Genomic DNA, 20,520 nt, shown 5'->3' on the forward strand with positions numbered 1-20,520 from the left:
ACAAACCTTGATCCTTAGCTTTTGACAAATTTAAAGTTATTTAAAATAATGCTAAGAAGAATGTATTCAAAAAGAACATTCCAGGAGACTACAACTGACCCTTGAACAACAGGGGAAACCCCCATGCAATTGAAAATCCATATATAACTTTTCACTCCCCCAAAACTTAATTATTAATAGCCTACTGTTGACAGAAAGGCTTACTGATAACATAAACTGTTGATTAACACATATTTTGTACGCTATATGTATTCTATACTGTATTCTTACAATAAAGTAAGCTGGAGAAAAGAAAATGTTAAAAATCATAAAGAAGAGAAAATACATTTACAGTGCTCTACTGTATTTATCAAAAAAATCCATGTATAAGTGGACCTGTGCAGTTCAAACTCATGCTGTTCAAGCATCAATTGTGTATTTAGAAAAGAAGAAATGTATATTCATTGAATGTATTCAAGATGATTATCTTGAAACAGTTTTGGAGAACTGCCAAATTTCATAAGTTTGGGGAAATTGTCATCTGTGGATTGATCCTTCAGCTAGCCAGCTTTGGGCGTTCTACTTCTGCCACAACTAGGCTCTTGCCAGGGATGTAGCTAGTGTGGACCATGCCACAAAGCGGGGCCCAGGAAGAATAGTTTATTGGCTTGAGTGATGATATATCACTGCAGGACCTAAGAAGTGGGGAGGCCAGCAAAAGTATGGTGCAAGCTTTTCATTTCGGGCCCTCCCCTCCCAAAATTCCCCAGGCTCCTAAAGACATGCATTCAATAAGTGCAGGGAAAGGCATTATGGAGCATAGCAAAGGACACTAGAAGGAAGACCTCCTGTGGTCTGCACTGGCTGTTGGTGAATTCCAGCCTCCAGGGCAGCCAAACCCCAACTCTCTCTGGCTTTCTGACCTGCATGAATGAAGGTGGGACAGCCGGGTTGGTCTTGGCCTCCATTGACAAAGTAGTCCACGTGTCCAACAGGAATCCGGATACCCAAATCTGAAAGGAGGCAGAACCCCATTGTTTCGGACTGCAGGGGCATATTTTCTGGATCCCACAGCAGGGCTCCCCAGCAGCAGAGCCTGAACTCTGACTTTGGGAGCCCACCCACTCTGTGTGCCCAATGGGTACCCACCTCACTCCTCAATGCTGGGACACAGCAGAGTGTGCCCTCCATTTTCTACACTGAAAGGTAGCCAAGAAGAGTAAAGCCATGAGCAGATATTCATATTTGTCTAATAAAATCAAGAAAAATATCCCTTAACATCAATCAGTTCTGATAAATCACTAAATCTTATAAGCTTGGTAAATGTCCTTGTTGAACAAGTGTTTATTTTGTTTGGAGCTAGAGTTCAGGTAGATATATATTTGGGGCCACATTTCCACAGTGTCCCTCATATTTTTGTGCTGTCTTGAACGGAGCAGAAACCTGGCTAGTTTGAAAGACTGTAGCCTGTAGCTCTCATTTCATCACCGTGGCCATATCTGACCCCTGAGACTGGGTCCGAACCAGCTGCCAAAGACCCCAACTTTCCTCTTCAAAAATCTTTCCCCTTCCCACATCTATCACTACTGTAAGTGATTGGTTGTATGTTATTTGTTGAATGACATCTATCCAGGGGTTAGCCAAGGACCTAGAAGTTATCCTTACTTTCTCCCTTTCCCTCATTCCCTACACTTAGCCCATCACCTGTCTGGTCAGCTCTACCTCCAAAATATATTTCGGGCGCGCCTGGGTGGCTCAGTCGTTAAGCGTCTGCCTTCGGCTCAGGTCGTGATCCCAGGGTCCTGGGATCAAAGCCCCACATCAGGCTCCCTGCTCCGCGGGAAGCCTGCTTCTCCTTCTCCCACTCCCCCTGCTTGTATTCTCTCTCTCTCTCTCTGTCAAATAAGTAAATAAATAAAATCTTTAAAAATAAATAAATAAATAAAAGAAGGCTTCTGACCCAAAGGAATGAGACCTGGACACCTCTCACTTGAACTGCACATTCTTCTGGCGAGGGATAGGCATTATTTCTTCCTGTACCTGCCATGCTGAGCACAAGGCCTGGCTACCACCTAGGCATTTCATAAAGGGTAGAAATGAGGAAGAATGCCCACCCCCCTTACCCAGCTGGTCAGAATAGCTTAATTTGGTCATAATGGATTCAGGGTTGGGGTTCTTTCCTGTGCCTGTCACTGTTGGAGGGGAGGATTCTCATTCTTCACTGGACTGAAGGGCTGGGCTCCTCCCTAGGAAGGAGGAAAGTCCTGACAGGCCTGAGTATCTGCCCCAGAGGGGCCTGTCCCACGGGGCCAGGCACATTCACCCTGAAAAAACAGCATGACTTTCCCCTATGCCTGCCAGGCAGCAATGCCTTCCCCCACACAGCCTCATCACAAGGTTTAGTATTAATCAGAGATCAACATGACACTGGTAAACTCCTTACTGCAACAGAAGCTCAGAAGGGAGGGAACCTGCCCAGAGCCATGCAAATGGATACCGGCTACCTAGCCCCGGCCAGGCTCATTCCCCTACCCTAGGAGGGTCACCTACCCCCCATACTCACTGTCAGCGTCTGTGTGGATGGCCTCCACGAAGAGGGCATCTCCAGGATCCAGGCGCTCCTCCAGACTGGCTTTGGTGTACTCCGGTCCAGCAGGGTCCAGGCCTGCTGGGACAGACTGATGTCAGAGGCCCCTTTCCTCTCAGCTGCAGCAACCCTCATGGACCCACCATATACGTCTCAGGGCAGCCCTTCCCGGTCAGGTCCTAGAGTCCTCCAGCAAGGATCCAAAGGCAAGAGGGCCAGCCCAGGACCACTGGACCCAGGAAACCCCATGTTGTTGTCTCCAACTCTCAATGACCCAGCTTCTCTGGCTCTGAAATGAGCTTGATAACATCAACCATCTGGCAAGGGCTATAATATTAATCCTCATGTACTCAGCACAACAGCTATAATTTTTTGAGCAGTTACTGTCTGCCAGTCCTTGTGCTAGTCCTCATAACAACACAGTGAAGTAAAAATTACTATCCCTGTGTCTTAGTTTGGATGCCCTTTTCTCTCTTTCCCAAAAAGCAGACCCTGAGACAAGGATTTAAAGCACAAGGAGCTGGGCGCCTGGGTGGCTCAGTTGGTTAAGCGGCTGCCTTCGGCTCAGGTCATGATCCTGGAGTCCTGGGATCGAGTCCCACATCAGGCTCCCTGCTCAGTGGGGAGTCTGCTTCTCCCTCTGACCCTCTTCCCTCTCGTACTATCTTTCATTCTCTCTCTCTCTCTCAAATAAATAAATAAAATCTTTAAAAAAAATAAAGCACAAGGAGCTGATTTGGGAGTAGATCAGAGAAAGTATAGTGAAGGATTAGAAAAATGAGTCAGAGTTTGGAAAAACGGATGTATTATCACTTTGGGCAACTGGGTCTCATCCCACTGGCACCCTTCTGAGAGGCTCTGCAGAACATGACTCAGAATTATCCCACTGAAGGGCCAGAAAGTGGGGGTATTTACTACACAACTCTAGTCCCTTATTGACTGAGGGTAGCTTCTGAAGCATAAAGTCCCTAGTGCTTTTGCAAGTATTTAGCATAATTGTCTAAGGGTGATTTCCACAGTGGGCCAAGGAGATATGAGCTATTACAACTCATGTTACAGAGGTAGTAATTGAGGCTCAGAAGAAATACGTGGCTTCTTACACTGACATTAGAGATCACACAATAACAACACAATACCGTTTCATGCAAAAGGGCCACAATAAATAAATTTTAGTGGAAGTAGATAATTCAATCATAATAACAAAGATCCCCTCTGCTTGCCTCAACAGAGGCATTTCCAGGGCATTCTCTCTCTATGTCTGAACTCGGGAGGATGGGCAGAGAATACTGTTACCTGTGATCCGTCCTAACTGGCCTTTGTAGAAATGTCCCACCATGCCCCCAACGTGGGCCCCCAGGCTAACACCAATGATGTGGATTGAAGACTCCGGCACACCCAGCACCTACAATGGGGCATTTACAGGGAATTACACATGGCCACAGCAGCCTCTGGCCTCACAGGGTCACACTTTTCCCTAAAGCTTCAGAATCAGAGGACCCTGGGCATGACATCCCCCCACACACCTTCTTTGGGAGAAAAAGGCAGAACTTCCATCCCATTCATTACTTGCCCTCTTCCTAGACACCCCACCTTGACAATTGCCTCACTTTCTCTTTGGTGCCCAAAGTGTGTGAGTAATGAACATGGCCACTTCCTCTTGAGGGATTCCATATCTAACGTCAGTGGCACATTCTACAGAGGAGAAGCAGAGGCTCCAAGTGGGGCAACAACTTGCCCAAAGTCAACACTGTTAAGTGGCAAAGTGGAGATTAGAAGGGAAGACCCACAAGTTACTGGGTGGCTCTGCTTCTGCCCTAAAGCTCCTCCTCATGTGTTGACTCTTTCTTTTTGTCCCCTCTCTCCTCCATAAGCAGCCAAAACTCACCCCCAAGCCCTTCAGCACCTACCAGAAGTTTTCTGAGGAAACGGGAGATCTCAAGTCCCAGCTTAACCACATTTTCCACGGCTGAGAAGTAGACACCTGTAGAACCATAAACCCAGTCCACAGCAATCACATTAGCATTTGCTGCCCGAAGAAGAGTGCCAATGAATTTATCAATCCAGGAAGGCTTTGTACCTAAGGCCCTAGACAGAGGGCCAAGAAAGGATAGGAAAATTATCTGCCAAGCCAATATCCATTGTCATGGAAATGACAATGATACTCTCTATTAACAGAATAAACCCAGGGGGAAAAAAAGGTACAAACAAATAAGGGGGGTATATGGGCAATACATTTTATACCACTTTGAGCCTAGGGAGAGCATAATCCCAAAGTCACCAGGGCTTCAGCCTGCATATATGGAGCCTTTGTGTAAATTATAGAAAGGCCTTTTGTTCCAGGTAGATGCAGCCTCATGCCAGGGCCCAGAACTCAGGTTGGATTTCAGTCCCACCAGGCCTCAGTCAGGTACCTTGGTGCAGTGCATACTACACAAACCATATATACTGACACTGCTTGTGTTACTCATGGGGGAGAAAAGATAGCTTTGTACCTTAGAGTTATGATTTGCAATCTTAATTCTCATTCTATAATATAAGCACTCTCCTTGAGGGATGTTTTTATTTACTTGTTCGTTCGGTCATCCTTTCATTAATTCAATGAGCCAGGCAGTATGCTAGGTGCTTCTCTCTAGCTTTGTTGGCTATCTCTGGGTTGGGGGTACACACTCAGCCTTGGAGAGTGGCTGAATATAAAAGATTTCCTGGAGGAGAGACTTCGGCACAAGAGTGAGGAAGAATGCCTATGGAGAGATGTGGCTGGGTCCCTGGAGTCCAGTGATTTGAGAAGCAGAGAGAACCCGGAGACCATGAAATAGTGATCCTTTGTGCAATGGCTTTGTGTCCACGTCTTCCTTGCGGCGGGGGTGGGGGGGGCTCTAGTTGCTCAATACTGCTACTATTTCACTGCATTCTCTCCTTCTTTCCTCCCACCAACCTTCCTCTGTTTCTGGCCTTGCCAATGGGCTCTGGAGAGATATTAGAAGGATGGATGGTGGTTGAATTAAGACTCAGTATTACAACAAAATTTGGACTGTAGGGCATCAAAGACATTGAAGAAGAGAAGTGTCTAGCACCTGAGGAAGGTTAACCTCAGGAGATGATGGAAGTAGCATCTGTGAGTGGAAGTTTCTTAAATCATGAAACCAGGGAAGAAATGAAGAAGAGGAAATAAACCTCTGGATAAAACACCATGCTGTTACCCTGATTGCACAAAGCCTATGACCTCATTGGCTGAGATGAATCACATAACCCATGCTTCAGGGAGAAAAGGATCACTGAGACCATCTGTACAACTTCCCTTTTATTCAGATGTGGAAATCAAGACTCCATGTGCTGGGGTGACTTGTTCGGGTTCATACATATTTACTGTGTGAAAGTGTGTCGACAAGACTGAGCAGAGGAGTAATGTACATGACCAACAGGAATGAGCAACACAATGTGTGTTCATGTTGATATGAGATACCTTCAAAGACAGCAGTAGGGGAAAGATGAAACATGGGACTGTCAGTAAATCCATTTCTCCTCTTGCTCCCCACTAAATTCCTATGGCATTATGGTCACTCTCTAGTTCCTAGCTGAGATATATCTATTGGCTGATTACTCCCACCTGAATCCATGGATGAGTAGTTTGGTTCCTAGAGTGGCATTGAACCCAGAGTTTTGGATGTCACTACTTTCCTGCACTAGCTGCCCACAGCTGGGAGCCAAAGGGGTGAAGAGGAGAAACTGGACTTTGAGATTGGTGCCTTGGAGAAGATTAGCGTTCTGGAAGTTAGTGCACTTTGTCTGTGGGGTAGGAGGTGCATCTCCTGGAGGAAGAAAACAAAAAGAAAAACAAGAATGATCCAAGGTGAGGTCATCTGTTCTTAGAAGGAAGAAAAGTATTCTTGAGAGGAAGAAAGAAACAGGGGCTTACAAGCAGTTATTATAAATCAGCTAGTGCAATATTCAGACTAATTTATTAAAAACATCACTTCTGGGGAGCCTGGGTGGCTCAGTCCTTAGGCGTCTGCCTTCAGCTCAGGTCATGATCTCAGGGTCCTGGGATCGAGCCCCGCATTGGGCTCCCTGCTCAGCGGGGAGTCTGCTTCTCCCTCTCCCACTCCCCCTGCTTGTGTTCTCTCTCTCGCTGTGTCTCTCTCTGTCAAATAAATTTAAAAAAAAATCTTAAAAAAAAAGACATCACTTCTGTAACCAAAATCTGTAAATAGTTTTCATATCTAAAGATACAATGCCAGAAAAAGATATGACTATTACTCAACCAGAAAAGATTAAAGACCATGCATGGTGAAGTGAATATAGTTATGAAATAAATTGGGTTGCCCCTCTAAATCCATAGGTTGAAGTCCTAATGCCTGGGACCCCAGAATGTGACTGCATTTGGAGATAGAGATTATTATATTAAAATGAAGCCAATAGGGTAGGCCCTAATCCAGTATGACTGGTGTCCTTGTAAGAGGAAATTTAGACACAGACACAGAAGAAAGACAACATGAAGACACATGGAGTAGACGGCCAACTGCAAGCCAAAAATTAAATCAAATAATGTCATGCCTCTATGCAAAAAAAGCCTCTAAGGCATTTCCCTCAGAATGAAATCTGATGTACAAACAATGGATTGAAGCTCTGAATGGTCTAAACCACGGGCTCCAGGAGCACTGTGCCTGTCCAACTACTGTTTCATCTGTTCTGGACACATGTGCTCCCAGGTCTTTCTCATTCTGCACAGTCCTAGACCCCCTGAGGGTGTTTGCACTGGTCATCCCTTCTGCCCAGAGTGTCTTTCCACAGACATCCACATGGCTACCCCACTCTTCTCCTTTAAGTCTTTGCCTGTCAAAGGTAACTTTCTCGTTTGAATTGTCACCTGCCTGTGCCCCTCACCCAAGTTCTCTCAATCTTCCTCATCCTGATCTATTTCCTTTTATAGAAATCATACCCTTCTAATCTCCTATGGAATTCACAAGTTTATTATTAAGTGTATTGTTTATTGATTTCCCTACATTAGCATATACTTTCAAGAAGGCAGAAATTTTTTTTATTTTTTATTTTTTATTTTTATTATTATTTATTTGACAGAGAGAGAGAGAGAGACAGCGAGGGGGAACACAAGCAGGGAGAGTGGGAGAGGGAGAAGCAGGCCTCCCGCGGAGCAGGGAGCCCGATGCGGGGCTCGATCCCAGGACCCTAGGATTATGACCTGAGCCGAAGGCAGACGCTTAACCGTCTGAGCCACCCAGGTGCCCCAAGAAGGCAGAAATTTTTATCCATTTTGTTCACTCTCCTGCCTAGAATAGTGTCTGCCACAGACAATAAACATGAAAAGCTAGTTCTTTGAAAAGAATAATACACTAGATGTACTTTCGATAAGACAGAGTAAGAAAAAAAGAGGGAAGTCACAGGTAAACAATACAGAGAATAAAAAGGGGATATAAATAGAGTAGATTTTTAAAACCATAAAAGAGCATGTTTATACCCACCCAAAAGTTCAAAATACAGATATCTTCCTAGAAAATGGAAAATTTCCTAGAAAAGTATAGCTTACTGAAACTTAGTCAAGAAAGAAAAAACAGAATGTCAAATGTAAAACTGTAGCATTAGGGAATTGAAACAGTAGTTTTCAGTCTCTTCATCAAAAAACTCTACTGGGCCAGACAGTTTTATAGAAAAATTCTACCAATCCTTCAATTCTTATCACTGTTCTGGAGAGTAGGAAAGGGGAGAGAGAATCTAAATTCATTCTATGAAAATAACCAAGATATCAAAACTGGGCAAGGACAGAAGGAGAAAGGAAGACGAAAGGCCAATTTCACTATTAAACAGAGACGTAAAAACCCTGAATTAATTATCAGCAAATCTAAGGCAATCAAGGATAACAAGAACTAAACACACATCATGGCCAGGGTTTAATCCAAGGAATGAAAAGATGGCTTAACATTAGAAGATGTATTAATCTAATGCATATATGAAAAATTAAAGAAAAAAAGATATATGCTCATCTCAACAGATGTAGAAGAAAAAAGCTCAATAAAATTTAACACCCAGCACTTTTAACCTAAGAAAAAGTGTTTACCAAGAACCTATAGCAATGACCATACTTATGGGTGAAACATTAGAAGCATTCCATTTAGAACCGGAAACAAATGAGAATGTCTGCTATCAGTGCTTCTATGAAATATTGTCCTGGAAGGTCTAGTCCTAGCCAGGGATACAAGACAATAAAATGGGATCAAAGTTATAAAGTTTGAAAAGGAGGAGAGATAATCACCAATATTTGCAGATGATAGAAGAAAACTTTTGATCACTTGGGAATATGGAAGGTGGTGCCCTGAATCATGCTCAGATATCCCCTCTCTCCAACTGCCACTCCAACCAAAGACTAATCGTAGATGAATATCAAAAGAGAAGAGAGAAAGACAGCCAATCTCAAATATAAAGATTATATCTCTGTGAACAAGAACAGAATTGCAGGATGGTGCTGGGTTCCTAGTCTGGAAGAAGGCAGCTCTGTGAGGTAAGTGGGGTCCTAGAGTGCTCCATGTCAGGTGTGGAAGTTCAGCACCAGGCCCACCTGCGGTAGTGGGGGGAGGGGATCCCCAACTCAGTAAAGGAAGCTAAAAACAAAAGCAATACAACCAAAAAAATAGCTATAGTCTTTTTACTTGGGGCTATAGCTTTATTTAGGAAGACAGAATGGAAAGACAAGGCCTCACTAGTGAGAGCTGAGACAACCTGCCCCCCAACTGGAGGAGACAGTCTAAAGATGAGAAGGTATGGGGGACGGCTGGGTTGCTCCAGCCGGTTAAGTGTCTGACTTCAGCTCAGGAAATGATCTCCCTGTGTCCTTGGATCAAGCTTTGTGCTCAGCGGGGCGTCTGATTGTCTCTCTCCCTCTCCCTCTGCCCATCCCCTGCCCTGGCTTTCAAGCTCTCTTTCTTTCAAATGAATAAATAAAATCTTCAAAAAAAAAAAAAAAAAAGATGAGAAGGGGAGGAGGTGATGGGAGGGAATGGGGGGGGGCCAAACACAAGCTTCTCATTGAACATTGAAATGAGACTGATCTATTGTGTTAGAAGTCAAGATAGTAGTTATCTTTGGGGTGGTAGTGATTAAGACGGGGATACATGGAAAGGGTTTTAAGAACTTCGTAATGTTTTATTTCTTGATCCGGATGATGGTTACACAGGTGAATTCACTCTGAAAATTCATTAAACTGTATACTAATAATCTGTGCACTTGTCTGTACATATGCTGTACTTTAATAACGAATTTACTTAAAAAAATCCTGCAACCCAAATGCCTAAATATATACAGAAATCAAATGTTTACAAAGATAGTCAAAAGCCAATAAATGAATCATGAATTCATTCCAGGTAAAATAAGATTTTAAAAGCCTTTGACATTGACTTTAAAATAAGTATGCTGAGAATCTACAAGGATAAAAATAAAGACAGAGAATAAGAAATCATGAAATAAAAACAGGCATAAATGATAAGATATATAGGAAAAAACTAGTTCAAAAATTGGAAATGAAAAAGATAACCATTGAAATAAAAAAGGAATCAATACTATAATTTTTAGTACAGAAGTAAAAAACTTTTTTAAATTAATTTATTTATTTTAGAGAGAGAGAAAGAGAGAGAGCACAAGCAGGGGGAGGGACAGAGGGAGAGGGAGAGGAAGAATCTCAAGCAAACTCCATGCCCAGCACAGAGCTTGACGCGGGGCTCAATCTCATGACCCTGAGATCTTGACCTGAGCGGAAATCAAGAGTCGGATGCTTAACCAACTGAGCCGCCCAGGTGCCTCAGAAGTAAAAAAACTTTTAATATGAAAGTATAGTTAAAAAGTATAGACAATAGATGGAGAGGTTCCAATTTTTATCTAGTAGCTGTTCTATAAAGGAAGAGAATAGGAGAAGCAGCAATATTTTGAAAAGATAATTGTTAAGAATTTTCCATAACTGAAAAAATATATGAATTCTCCAATCAAAAATTACACTCAGGGTAATGTGCGAGATAAAAAATAAACAGGGCACCTGCGTGGCTCAGTCAATTAAGCATCCAACTTAATTTTGGCTCAGGTCATGATCTCAGGGTTGTGGGATTGAGCCCCAAGTGGAGCCCCATGTGGAGCCCTGCGTCAGGCTCTGCACTCAGTGAGGAGTCTGCTTCAGGATTCTCTCTCTCCCTCTGCCCCACCTTTCTCAAATAAATAAATAAACCTTTCTCAATCAATCAATTAATCAATCTAAAGGTATATTATAGTATAACACCAGAACATCACAGATAAAAAGATATTTCTAAAAATTCCCAAATGCATTGGAAAACTTTGAAGAAATGGATAATTTTCTAGAAAAATATAATTTAGTGAAACTCACTCAAGAAGGAATTGCAAGCCCAAAAAAACTACTAGCATCCAAACATTAAATTGGTAATCAAGAGTCTTCTCTGGCCCTAAAGTACACTAGAGCTAGATGGTTTTATCTGAGAACTCCACTGCTTTAAAGTACAATTAATCTTTATCTTATATAAACTGTTTATAGAATAAAAACTTATTTCATGAGGTTATAATAATCTTAGAATCAACAGGACATGGGTAATACAAGAAAATGATAGATAATTTTTTATGGACATACATGCAAAATAATATATATAAGTATATACAAAAATAAAAATAAATTTTGGCAAAATAAAACAGCATTGTATTAAAAAACACACCATGATTAAAGGGTTTGTTCCTGGTGATCTTAGTCTGATTGGGCTAGCCCATAGGGCTTAGAAGAAAATATGGAAAAATTGTCTTCACAGTAAGAGTGCTTAAACAAGACACCAGAAGCACAAATCATCATAAGAACTAAGAATTAAGACAACAATGTAATGACTATTTTTTCTATCAAGTTGACAATACGAAAAACGTTTGATACTACAAAGTATCGGCAGACAGGCGGGGCAGGGAAATAGTCATGCTCACATACTAATACATTGCTACTACTTCTTTGTAGGGCAATATTTCCCACATCTATCAAAAATCCATAAGACAGAAATTCTTTCGGATCTAGTATATCATGTATAAACGGCCATTTAGAATAACAAGATAGCTCTGTGTGTTCATATGGCAGAATTTCACACGAACACACAAATTTTATATACATATAAGGAGGCCATTCTATACACACACACACAAATAAGTGCTTGAGAGAAAGCGCACATGAAGCTAAGCAGCACCTTTTAAAAGCCACCCACTAATGCAGGGGGTGAATGCATTCATGCACTCTGAACTTTGGAGCAGGGAGGGGTGCTGAGAGAGGGATGAGGTGTTGCAAGAGAGGGAGGAATTGCAGCAGGCCTCCTGGAAGATGTGAAGAGCATACATCAACAAAAAGGTATGAGCAGCTCCAGACAGAAGGACTGACACATTCTAAACCTGGGGACTGACAATTAAATGTCTTGTGAACAGGACTGAATAGGGGCCTGCTGTGGGGAACAGGGTTGGGGGCAGGGAGGAGCTTTCCGAGGGGAAGGACCAGCGCTCAGAAGAGAGGGATCTTCACCAGCCAGAGAACCTCCAGGCCACGGCAGTGTTTAGGAGTGTTTACATTTGCTACATTAGGACAGCAGGCGTGGTGGGTGGGGGTTTTTACCTGGGGAAAGGTAGAAATGCAAGTAGCACCTGCGGGAATTTTTTCTAAAGGTCATCCTGTCATCTGCAGTTAGCAGGGACTTGCTAGCGTAGTCCTACCAAGAAAGACGACAAACCTAAATTTGAGTTGGGTCAGTGTAAGATTAGCAAGGACATCTACCGTTCACAACGCCAAAATCTGTTAGTCTGGAAAAGTAAAAAAAAAAAAAAAATTTTTTTTAAGATTTATTTATTTATTTGACAGAGAGAGGGAGAGAGAACACAAGCAGAGGGAGCTGGAGAGGGAGAAGCAGGCTCCTCGATGAGCAGGGAGCCCGATGAGGGGGCTCGATCCCAGGACCCTGAGATTATGACCTGAGCCGAAGGCAGACGCTTAACAACTGAGCCACCCAGGCGCCCCATGGAAAATTTAAATTTTAAAATTAAATATATCTTGGTACACCGGATATTTATAGGGGGAATGTAAATCATATTTTGGAATTAATCAAGTCTTATTTTTTTAGAGTCATCCTGGCTTGTGCCAGGTAAAGAGGATTAATGCAGCTTTTAGAGAAAAGAGTACAAGAACTAGGGGGCTTGAGAGAGTGTCCTGGTCACCATCAGTCCCTTTATGATTGTAGGGTTTTTTTCCTCCCTCTTTTAAATTCATCTCAAGAGAGGGCTTTTAGGGGACCTTCCAAAGGTTAGCACTGCATAAATAGATGGCTTAGGAACTAGAACCTCTGACAAAGAAATTCCACCCAATTAGCCCAGTCCCCGAATTACCTGCACTTCCAATGCTGAGCCACAAAAGGAGCCCCCATGAGCAGAACTGTATCTTCCTGAGACCTGGGGGCATCGCTGAGCTGCAATTCTCAGAGCTGGGGTGAAGCCGACTCCTACAAGCCAGCCTCTCAAAGTTTTGGACACCAAACACCCGCTTGGGTGGCACTAATCATTAACTGGCCTCTTGACCTGTAGAAGAAAAATGAACTCTCCCTATCTGTTTAACCTCCACAGTTAGTTGGTTTCTTCTTCTCAGTGAAAATAAATACACTTTTCTTTTCTTTTTTTTAAAGCAAGGGATGTTGAAACACATTGTCCTTCCTCTCTGAGCCAAACATCATCAGGAAGCGATTTCCTGCACCTCTCCCACTTCCCATTGCAAAATGTTAGTAAAAGCCAAGGCAGCAGTCTTTCATCTCTAGGTGATGACAAAATCCGCATCGTCCTGGAATCATCTGTGGACATGTTTGTCTCTCTAGGAAGACTCTGAGCAGCTTAAGGGCAAAGACCTTCTCCTTTCAGTTTTTGTTTTTGTTTTCTTGAGCGCGAGAGAAAGAACAGGAGCTGGGGGTGGGAGGAGTGGTTAGAGGCAGAGGCAGAGGGAGAAGCAGACTCCCCCCCGGCGACAACTGGGACCATCATCAATTAGGGAGCCTGATGCAGGGTCAGCCCCAGGACTCCGGGGCCATGACCTGAGCTGAAGGCAGACGCCCAACCCATGGAGCCACCCGGGTGTCCTCCTTTCAGTTTTGAATCCCCATGGCCTAGAACAGAACTGAACCGATGTGTCTAGTGTACATTTAACAGAAAGAGTGGAAGAATTCGAAGTTTGCCTCTGAGAGTGCTATCCTGTCATAGACTCTTGGAGCTAGAAGTAAAGCCCAGCCTCTAAAAAGAGACGTTCACCTTCTTAAATTCGCGAATACAGAAACTGAACGGTAGAGAACAAAAGTGACCTATAGAAACTCTGTTGCTAGAAGTGGCTGAGCTGGCCTGGAACCAGGGCGTTTCCAGTGTACCACACGGCCTCTCCACCCAAAGGAGTGGCAGAAACCACAGAGAGCTTAGTCTGAGCAGGTCAGGGGCAAGGGGAAGGCAAGGTACTTGCCCAGCACTCCTGAAATTGTAGCACGCTGCTAGGGGGCTGGGAACCTGCCAGCAGGGCAATGCTAAACGTTTCGGACAATGGCTCCAGGACGTGAGTATAGCTTTAGGGCCTAGAGGGGTTAAATAACTTGCACCAGGCCATGTAGCGTTGGAACAAGCTAACCCCAGCGGCCGTGCTCTGAACCCCTGCACCAGGCAGGAACAGCCCCCAAAGAGGCACTGGTGGCACGTCAGCATGGCTGTGCCAGGCCTGGCCAGGCTGAGGATAAACGGTTTGGGAGGGGCCAGCCCTGGCTTTCCCTCGTGCACGTGATCCCACTGCTCAAGCGTGGCTGCCACTGGGAAGCGAGGGGCCATAAACAGGACATGACCGAAGGCTGTTCTGCTGTCACAGACCACGCCAGGGGTGGTAGTCCAGGTCCTCGGGGAAGAGATGCCAAGACGGGACTAGATGTGAAAGAGATTTACTGGTGATAACACCTGCAAAGAATAAGGGGCGCTAAAGAAGTTAGAGACAGCCCTTAGACAGAGATGCAGGTCAGACACCTGTGAAGGAGAGCAGGCAGGAAAGAGGAAGACATTGAAAAGTCTTGGACTTCCTCACGGTTCCTGGAATGTTCTGGCAAGGGAAATGGGGAATCCTCAAGCTGAAGTTTCTCGTTATTGCAGTCCTGTGTCTTCTAGGCATGAACCTGGGGATTAGCATCTCCACCCTGCTCTGTCACTAGCTGGGGTCAGTCTCTGCACAAAGATGAGGGAAGATCCAGAAAGGTGACAACTGGGACCGTCATCAATTAGGTTCCCCATGGCAGCAGATTGAGGGCTGCATTTTCACAGCCACTCACACCACCTCCAGAGCGGGCATGTCACACCAGTTACTCCAGTTATCCCAGCACGGTATTCCTTGTGGGCAGTATTAACACAGCTGACATTTAGAGAGCACCTTCCCTTTCCCCTTCATCATCTAGAATGGTGCTCTCTGGGTGGGGCTGGAGTGCTCCTGTGCAGGATCCCCTGCCTTAGCATCATCCGGGGGACCTGAGCCCAGAAGCGCAGAATGAGAATCTCTGGGGTTGGGCCCAGGATTCTGCAGTTCCGGCATGTTCCTTAAATGCTTGTACACATGCTGGAACCACTAGTTTTCTGTTAATTTTACTACAGTCATCTCCATTTTACCAGGGAGGAGACTGAAGCTCAAAGAGATCCCAGCAGCGTGGGGAGCCCAGCTGCAAAGGGCCAAGGAAGGGGGGTCCTCCTGGAAAGTGAGGTGGCAGATTTTAGAAGGTGAGGTCAGGAGACACTGAGGAGCACCAGTTATATTCAGTGTATATGGTCTGTCTCCCCCAAGGAGAATGTTAGCCTCAGGACAAAATTTGTGTCTCTTTTGCTCAATGAGGTATCCCTAGAGCCTAGCACAGTGCCTGCCGCGCAGCTGGTGCTCAATATTTGCCAAGGGAAGGCATGGTACATCTGATAGAGTGTGCTTGTCTGGAGAGGACAGTGGCAAGGGGCCAGATCTGAGACAACACTTAGGACCCCATTGTCATGTGCAGTCAGATGGCTTTATTTGCCAAGGATCCAAAAACACGAGGAGGCAAACAAGAGACCAAGGATGGGTGTTCAGTATCCAGGGCTCAGAGTTCCCTGCTGTGTGCTCAGTGCTTGGAACAGTGTCTGGCATACAATAGGTGCTCACAAAATATTTGTTTGGGAAAAAAAGGAAAGAGAGAGGTTGCCTGGGTGGCTCAGACGGTTAAGCATCTGTCTTTGGCTCAGGTCATGATCTTGGGGTCCTGGGATCGAGTCCCACATCGGGCTCCCTGCTCAGTGGGTGTCTGCTTCTCCCTCTCCCTTTCCCTCTGTACTCTCCATCTCTCTCTCAAATAACTAAAATCCTTAAAAAAGAGAGAGAGAGAAGAGGAAGAGAAGGGAGAGGCTGGGGGGAAGAGAGGGAGACTTCTAGGCTACCACCCTGGAGTCCACTGAATCCCCTGCAGCCCTCCCCGTCTGCCTGTTCCCAACTCAGATTCCCTGCTCCCTTGCCTTCTGTCAGGATCCCTAGCTCACAGCTCCATAAGTGAATATGCCTTTATTTATTTCTGTGTGTGTGTCCATGTGTGTCTGTGGAATCACTGCATTCACTGTGGGGGTGGGGGCGTGGGCATATAAACTAGTGTAATAACCAGTATGAACCAATTCTAGGAAATAATTCTAGGTCTCACCAGCTTAGGACTACAAAATGAGGTCACATTAATTTTTAAAGTGTGACTCCATGCGTTCACCAACTCAGAAGCTCTCCAAGTCTGTTCTTTTGAGATTTTATGGAAGTTTCATCATGTAGGCATGATCAATCATTAACTCCATTTTTCAGCCCCTCTCCCTTCAAGAGAATGGGGGGCAGGGCTGAAAAATCCAAGCTTCCAATCATGGCTTGGCCTTCTTGGTGACCAGCCCTCATCCAGGAGCCATCCAGGAACCCACCCAGAGTGACCTCATTAGAACATAAGACACTCTTATCAACCAAGAATTTACAAGGGTTTCAGGAGCCCTGTGTCGGGAACTGAGGCCAAAGACCAAATATTAGAACTAAAGATGCTCCTAGTGCTCTTATAATGTAGAAAATTACAGGGAGCTCTGGGACAGGAACCAAGGACAGAGACCAATATATATATTTTCTATTATCTCACACCTAGTCTCATCCTCACCACAGCCTTCAAGGTGGGCATTATTGGTTCCAAAGTACATTAGCCCTCAATAACCTGAGGCTCAGAGGGGTAACTATCATGCCCAGGAACAGTGCCAGGTGTCAGTGGTAGGTCTTTCTGCAAAACAGCACAGAATGTGCCTTTTCTTAGGTCTAATTACCCCATTCCTGCAAGAAGGAAAACATGCATGCCTTCAAAGGGGGCCTTCCTCCCAGTTTCCTGGATTCAGGACTGGTGTGAAATAAGGGACACCAGAAAGCACATCTCAACTCAAAATGTCGCCTTCACTAGAGCAGTCTCCAGTAGACATCATCCTGCTGGAGATTCATTTGTTTGCTGAAAGTCATGTTTCCCAATTTCATTCATTCACTGCCACCTTCCCTATTATTGCCATGTCCACCTACCACCTGTGCTTACATGTCTTTCAAATTTTCATTTAAATAAGCTTTCATAAAGGTACTTTAGTAGGACAGTTTATATCAAAAAGAAGACATAAGATTAGCTCCTGAAGTGGTCTGACAAGCAGACTGTGTCACCTCCATCTGCTGGCATTAGCAATGGGAGATGGTTGTCCATATACCACCCAAAATGAGGCGACACCCTGGTTTGAAGCATGGCCCTCTATTCAAAGCACAAACCTCTATCCACAGCTCTGTAGCTCAGGAGAAACCATAGGGTTCTTTGTTGGACTCTGTCCCAATCTTCGGACAACCTCATTTTTGACTCATGTTCTTTGGATGTTAGAGTTGAAAGTCCATGGGCGCCAAGCCCAGAGACTCTGAGAGTGGACACTTGCCTGAGACCGCCCGCCTGTACAGATGATGATATGGAAAAACAAAAGGTTAAGTAGGACCCTTAAGTGGGGCAGGTGTAACCAAGCACAGTATGGAGAGAGAAGTCCCAATCGTGGCCCAGGGATTGGGTGGGGTGCCTTTGGTGTCAGAGGAAGAGGAGGCTCTCTAAGGAGAAGAGGGATGCTGAGAGGAGAGTGAAGATTCTGTCCATTTCACAGTCTGACCTGGCCTCCGTTCTGCCCCTCCCTATGCCTGCACCCAAATCCACATTTGAAGGCCTGACTTCACCTCGTACTTGTGGAGGTGAACAGAGGGCACAGGCTTCTGTCATTGCCATGGAACTCTTGGGTTTCATTTTAGCCTTGTCTAAGGAAAACTTTCTAACTACAGCTAACAGTTGTAGTGTGATAGGACTGAAGACACATAGCCTGGGTTTAAACCGCAGCTCCTTCTCACCTAGATGTGTGACCTTGGACAGATGGCAGCTTCTCGGAGCCCAATTATTTCATCTGTTAACGGGTCCTGATGGGCAGCTCTTTCTTCCTCCTCTTCTTTTTCCTTCTCCAAATGGGAAGAGTCTACCCTACTCCCCAGGTGTCACTTCTCCCAATCCCCAAACCCTAAGGATGAAAAATGATGGCAGGGCTCCCCACTATGCCCTATCTGGATGATCCCTGGATTCCTAACCAGATCCCAGCAGCCATTCCTTGAGGAGCTGATTCAGTAGGCTGGTTGGTTGTGAAATCATCACAATCTCCATTCCTTCCCCCACACTCCCTGTAGCTCTGTGGCTATCTCAAAAAAGATACACTTTTACCCTGGAGAAGTAGAGAGAGGAATAAATGGAGAATATGGTGGCTGAAGAAGCTTGGAGAAGGGTGGCTGAGCCCAACGCTAGTTTTTCAGGTCTTAAAAAAAATATTGCCAAGACTTCTAGACAACATCTAGCAATCTTAGATAACAAAGAAAGCAAATGAAGCACCATCATATAGCGGGTCGAAAATATTTCATTAATCCTGTAATGTTACATATGACCTATTCTGTTTTAGTAAACATGTATTAACTTGATAAGCATGATAAATTCATATGTGCATCAGATCGTTTTTTAATTTACTTTTAACATGCATATAAGGACGCGTGGGTGTCTCAGTCGGTTAAGCGTCTGCCTTCAGCTCAGGTCATGGTCCCAGTGTCCTGGGATTGAGCCCCGCATCAGGCTCCTTGCTCAGTGGGAAGTCTGTTTCTCCCTCTCCCACTCTCCCTGCTTGTGCTCTCTCCCTCTCTTCTCTCTCTGACAAATAAAATCTTAAAAAAAAAAAAAAGAACATGCATATAATTAAGTTTATTATCTCTTTCATCTGTTCATTCTCATCCTTCCTCCTTCTCCACACACACACACACACTAGCACTCATATTCAGGAGCAAAGGCAGACCATGAGTTACATGTAGGTGGGTGGGCAGAGGTTGTGAGGGGTGTGTGCAATTGTTCTCTTCTGTTTGCTTCTTTTTTCTCAGAGAGATAGCAAGCAAGGTTGCCAGTTGAGAGTAAAGTCTGAAGAGATTTTGAGGTTTGATAAAAAAGAGTCTGAAAATCTGAACTCTTTTTGAAGTGTGCCTGTGATGAAGAGAATCTCAAAGCAAATATAGCAGGATCTCTAGAGTCTTTCTTGGGTGTCCCCAGTTGTGGCTGAAGTCCTACCTGGGAAATAACAAATGCTTAGTCCCTACCCTCCTACCCCCTTCCCCCACCTCCTCCACTGCATTCTAAAGGGACTGGAAGGACTCAGAAAGGCAAATCCCAGTAGGATCTAGGAGGAGGTAGCAGAACTGCTGTTATCAGACCTCCCATCCCCACCTCCCCCAGCTGAAAACTAGTGATTTGAATGAAAAATAAACAACAGTACAGTTCTATGGGGGTTCTCCCTTACCTTCTTGAAAGGGGAGGAGAGGTGGTGCTCTTTCCGATCCTTCACAACAAGCCTGTGAGTGAGGGCCTACCCGAGATTGAAGGTGACCACATCAAGGTCACATCGGCATCTATTTCTGAGTTGGATGTCTCAGGGCCTATTTGAGAGGCCTGGGCGGAAATGCAAGACAGCAGCAGGTGGGAAGACTGCACTCCCACCGCAGGATGTGAGCAGGAAGGACGAGCTTCCTCTGGGCTGAGTGGACTCCTCAGAAGACAGTTGTCTTGAGCCTTTCCCACCAGTGCTCCACCAGTAAGAAAGATCTCAGGGCAACACTTGAGAGGAGCAAGGAGCCTAGAAGAGGGTGGGGAGGAATGTCCCCATTTCTCCTCCAAGTTCCTTGGGCCCAGGATTGATGGTGGGGAGGGAGGACGGCATGACATCAAAGTTTTAGAATTGATAAAACTGGACTGGAATTCCTACTTCTGGGTATAAATCCAAAGGAAATCAGGGGCACCTGGGTGTCTGCCTTCAGCTTAGGTCATGATCTGAGGGTCCTGGGATCTAGCCCCACACTGGTCTCCCCGCTCAGTGGGGAGTCTGCTTGTTTCTCTGCCCCCAACTTGTGGCACGTGCACTCTCTCTTAAATAAATGAATGAAATCTTTTTTTTTTAAAGATTTTATTTATTTGAGAGAGAGAATGAGAGAGAGAGAGAGAGAGCACGAGAGGGAAGAGGGTCAGAGGGAGAAGCAGACTCCCTGCTGAGCAGGGAGCCCGATGTGGGACTCAATCCCGGGACTCCAGGATCATGACCTGAGCCGAAGGCAGTCGCTCAACCAACTGAGCCACCCAGGCGCCCTGAATGAAATCTTTAAAAAAAAAAAAAAAAAAAAATCCAAAGGAAAGCAGGGTCTCAAATGGTCTGCACTTCCTTGTTCACTGCAGCATTATCTACAATAGCCAAGATATGGAAACAATCTAAGTGTCAACAGATGAATGGATAAAGAAGATGTTATATATATATATATATAC

General features: G+C 44.8%; 1 protein-coding gene across 12 annotated transcripts in view; it reads right to left on the reverse strand.

Moving 5' to 3' along the window:
* PLA1A (phospholipase A1 member A) overlaps nucleotides 1–13,315 on the reverse strand; it is a 33,135-nt gene extending 19,820 nt beyond the window's left edge. For 5 of the 12 annotated variants that reach the window (XR_003517927.2, XR_003517926.2, XR_003517925.2 and 2 more), the window contains exons 1-6: nucleotides 12,974–13,310; nucleotides 6,174–6,375; nucleotides 4,474–4,651; nucleotides 3,860–3,968; nucleotides 2,543–2,644; nucleotides 903–992 (exon numbers count right to left, since the gene is read on the reverse strand). Coding sequence is in view for 7 of the 12 variants with exons in the window: in XM_027582666.2 (XP_027438467.2) it covers nucleotides 903–992; nucleotides 2,543–2,644; nucleotides 3,860–3,968; nucleotides 4,474–4,651; nucleotides 6,174–6,375; nucleotides 12,974–13,046 (754 nt within the window). In the remaining 5 variants the exon portion in view is untranslated. Of the gene's footprint in view, nucleotides 1–902; nucleotides 993–2,542; nucleotides 2,645–3,859; nucleotides 3,969–4,473; nucleotides 4,652–6,173; nucleotides 6,376–12,973 lie in introns of those variants that run through there. The other 7 variants (XR_003517929.2, XM_027582667.2, XM_027582665.2 and 4 more) reach the window with 7 other exon arrangements.
* Nucleotides 13,316–20,520: the final 7,205 nt, after the last annotated feature.

This window comes from Zalophus californianus, chromosome 1 (assembly GCF_009762305.2).
Source record: "Zalophus californianus isolate mZalCal1 chromosome 1, mZalCal1.pri.v2, whole genome shotgun sequence".
NCBI classification, from domain to species: domain Eukaryota; kingdom Metazoa; phylum Chordata; class Mammalia; order Carnivora; family Otariidae; genus Zalophus; species Zalophus californianus.